Raw genomic sequence first — 3036 nt, 5'->3', positions numbered from 1 at the left:
TCGCTGATCCTGTAAGAGAAATAAGAGAGAGAGAGAAAGGCTTTTGTAGCATTTGCACTTACATGAGCATTATTTTGTTCATGACAATTCAACAAAATTAATATGTGTTTCATCATTTATGTTCCTCTCTTTCTTTGAGCTTTACCTCGTCAACATGTAATGGACAAGCAAGGACCATTACAAACAACAATATAAACAGTTACAGCAATCTACTCATGAGGTCAGCCGTTCGGCTTTTTGACTATCACAATGGATGGAGAGTTAGAAGGCTCGATTACTCCTAACTTCAACATGGAATCAACTTCCTTGCTCATCTCCTCTTCCATAGCCTGAAGTACCCTATGAGGCGGAGATCGCACTGGTCGTTCAGTCGTCAACGAGATTCCACATTGGACTGGATCTACTGTTACCCTGTCAACAAACTCCATCTGTACTACGCTAGGCATACCGGGCATCTCCCTATTCCAACCAGAACCAGCCTCTGCCACATCTTCCTCGTCAGCCATGACCTCAACAACTTCCTCATCGCCTTCGACCCCCTCAATCTCAAAGCAACTGGCCACTGGTACCTCTTCACCTCGACTATAGTACCTCTTCAACAAATTGATGTGGTATGTTTTGGCAACATCATCAACGTCGGCCACACAGTCATAGTCGACCTCGTACTTGAAATTATCAACATGTCCTCTTTTCCGCCGTAGAGGGCGCAACGACTCATCATCTTTCTGTTCCTTTAGAAATTCACTCGACCGCACATTATCAACAGGATCTGCAACAGTAAAACCTTTACTAGGCCTCGAATCATTCACCTTTTGTGCACGAGTTTGAACAGCCATCCCAGTATCATCCACTTCACCCGGGACTGCGACCTCGACGTCCTGTTGTACACCATCCTTTGAACTTTCTAGACCCATATCCGGGGTTATGACCTCTACATCCGGGTCAGACACAACACTCTTTGGGACCCAATGTAGATTGGGGTCACTCGGTTCACGAGCCCCTTCTACATTCCCGATAACTACCTCACTCAAGCAATCAGGCATGCACACGGCTTCAACTTCCCCTTCAAAATATGGCGAGTCAACAGCTACCTTAGCCACGGGAAAACGCCTAACCGTACCGTCAATTAACCTCACTGCCTGATGTTGACCCGTTAATTGGTCATTTCTAACCAATTTCTCTTTCACCACACACGTACTACAACCTGTATCACGCAAAACAGACACCGGTGTATTATCTGGCATCAGTCTTCCAGACACAACCGGCATACGATTCGCCTTCGCAGCGACATCATTGTATGTCATTCCACCTTTTTCAACCACTTCATTCTTTACACACTCAAAGTCGTTGACCACTCTCTCAAGGAGGAAACAACCTGCCGTCGAACCAACAACTCCCGGCTCGGGCTCACCCCGCGACACCTCATTCGCCACATTCATGTCTACTTTTGGGGCCGTACCTTCCCCAGTACCCATCAAACCTCGAGCTGATACAGGCCTAGACGACATGGGACAATCTCTTTTCATGTGATTTGGGTTTCCACACATATAGCAACCCCTGCCCTGAAAAGTCCTATTTCCCATAGCCTTTCCCGCCTTTGACTGAGCATCAGCCGGTTTCTGATACGTACTATTCCTTTTGACCTGACTTTGTTGGGGTGGTTCGCTATCCGGCTTTGAATCAGATCGGTTTCTTTCCGATCTCTGTACACCCGAAAATGCATGAGGACCGTGAGCTTCTACATAGATTTCAGCACAATCGACTACCTCCTTGAAATCTTTACATTTTCGTTCCTTGACAAACCTAACTACTTCTCTGGGACAATCTATCAGAAATTGCTCTTGCAAAATCAAATCTTCTAGATCCTTTCTAGTATCCCCGATCTCAGCCTCTTCCACCCAATGATCGAAATACCCCTTCATTCGAGTAGCAAATTGTTTTGGGCGCTCAAACTTCACTGGCTTAGCTGATCTGAAACTCCTCCTATACCCCTCTTCAGTGAGATGATAATATGACATCAACTCATGCTTCACTGTAGCATAATTCTGGCGATCATCAGCACTCATCCGATTCACAACATCTAACGCTTTCCCTGTTAGATTGGAAATCAAATACAACACCCACATGTCTACCGGGATATTCTGACTTTTCATCAACATTTCGAACTTTGTGACATAAGCATCAAACTTATCATGTGCGTCATCAAATCGACCTACTTTCAGCTTTAAGCCAGCTAACTGGGGCCTACCAACATTCGCTGTTTCTTCCTTTACCCGCAACTGTGCTAATTTTATTTCGTGTTCGCGCGCCTTTTCTAGAGCTTCGCGTTCACGCTCAGCTTCACGTGCTTCACGCTCAGCTTCACGGGCAGCTTTAAGCTCTGCTTCAATTGCCTGGCATCGCTCTGAAACAAAGCTACTCAATTCACCACCACTAAGGCCCATTTCTCTGCCTAATGAAGAGAACTCTCTGATTTGCTCAACACTAGCCATACTGACTATGTAACTTCCAGACTAAGCAAACGTGTAGTCGCACAAAACAACAGCTGACTAGCACCTAGCTATCAAAGTCCGACAAAAGTACTACCTTGCAGCCAGCGTATACTTATCAACAATTTGTATCTCCGAACGAGCGTACAATTGCAAATGACAAACAGCTGAAATTCACTCAACAAGTATTCCACATACCAAACCGCTAGTACCTTGTCAAAAGCGTACTGGAATGCAGGCAATGTGAAATGACACGAGTTCACTCAACAAACATTCCACATACCAAGCATGCCCTGTCAATAAGCATACTAAAGCTGTATCTCCCAATGAGCATACAATTGATTTGGGACTGTACAAACCCAATACAATCTACCAAACATGCCTATACCAGGCAACACCAAGGGCGTAACCTTGCAATAAAATAACACTCCGCACAGATTCATTCATGCATGCAAACCCCGAATCTATCACACTGCCTCTAACCGGCAATACCAAGGGCGTAACCTTGAAAAAGGAGTAACACTCCACATAGACTCATGCACACAAA

The 3036-nt window shown here is 45.2% G+C and overlaps 1 protein-coding gene across 1 annotated transcript; it reads right to left on the bottom strand.

The window, feature by feature from the left end:
* Positions 1-221: 221 nt before the first annotated feature.
* On the bottom strand, positions 222-2775 carry LOC139723489 (uncharacterized). Its single transcript, XM_071634730.1, has 2 exons — positions 2385-2775; positions 222-2333 (listed from the first exon to the last, which is right to left on the bottom strand). Exons 1-2 carry the CDS (start codon positions 2490-2492, stop codon positions 222-224), a joined length of 2220 nt encoding a protein of 739 aa, XP_071490831.1. The 5' UTR covers positions 2493-2775.
* Positions 2776-3036: the final 261 nt, after the last annotated feature.

Source organism: Diadema antillarum, unplaced genomic scaffold, assembly GCF_040938485.1.
Source record: "Diadema antillarum isolate AM-2024a unplaced genomic scaffold, OU_Dant_1.0 scf00000192, whole genome shotgun sequence".
NCBI classification, from domain to species: Eukaryota; Metazoa; Echinodermata; class Echinoidea; order Diadematoida; family Diadematidae; genus Diadema; species Diadema antillarum.
The sequence above is the reverse complement of the archived record's forward strand: the minus strand, read 5'-3'. Positions and strand labels throughout refer to the sequence as shown.

Coding starts and splice junctions, on each gene's coding strand:
- LOC139723489 (XM_071634730.1), bottom strand. CDS start 2,492: ATGGCTAGTGTTGAGCAAATCAGAGAGTTCTCTTCATTAGGCAGAGAA. Junction 2,334..2,384: donor AGCGATGCCAGGCAATTGAA/GCAGAGCTTAAA, acceptor CGTGAAGCTGAG/CGTGAACGCGAAGCTCTAGA.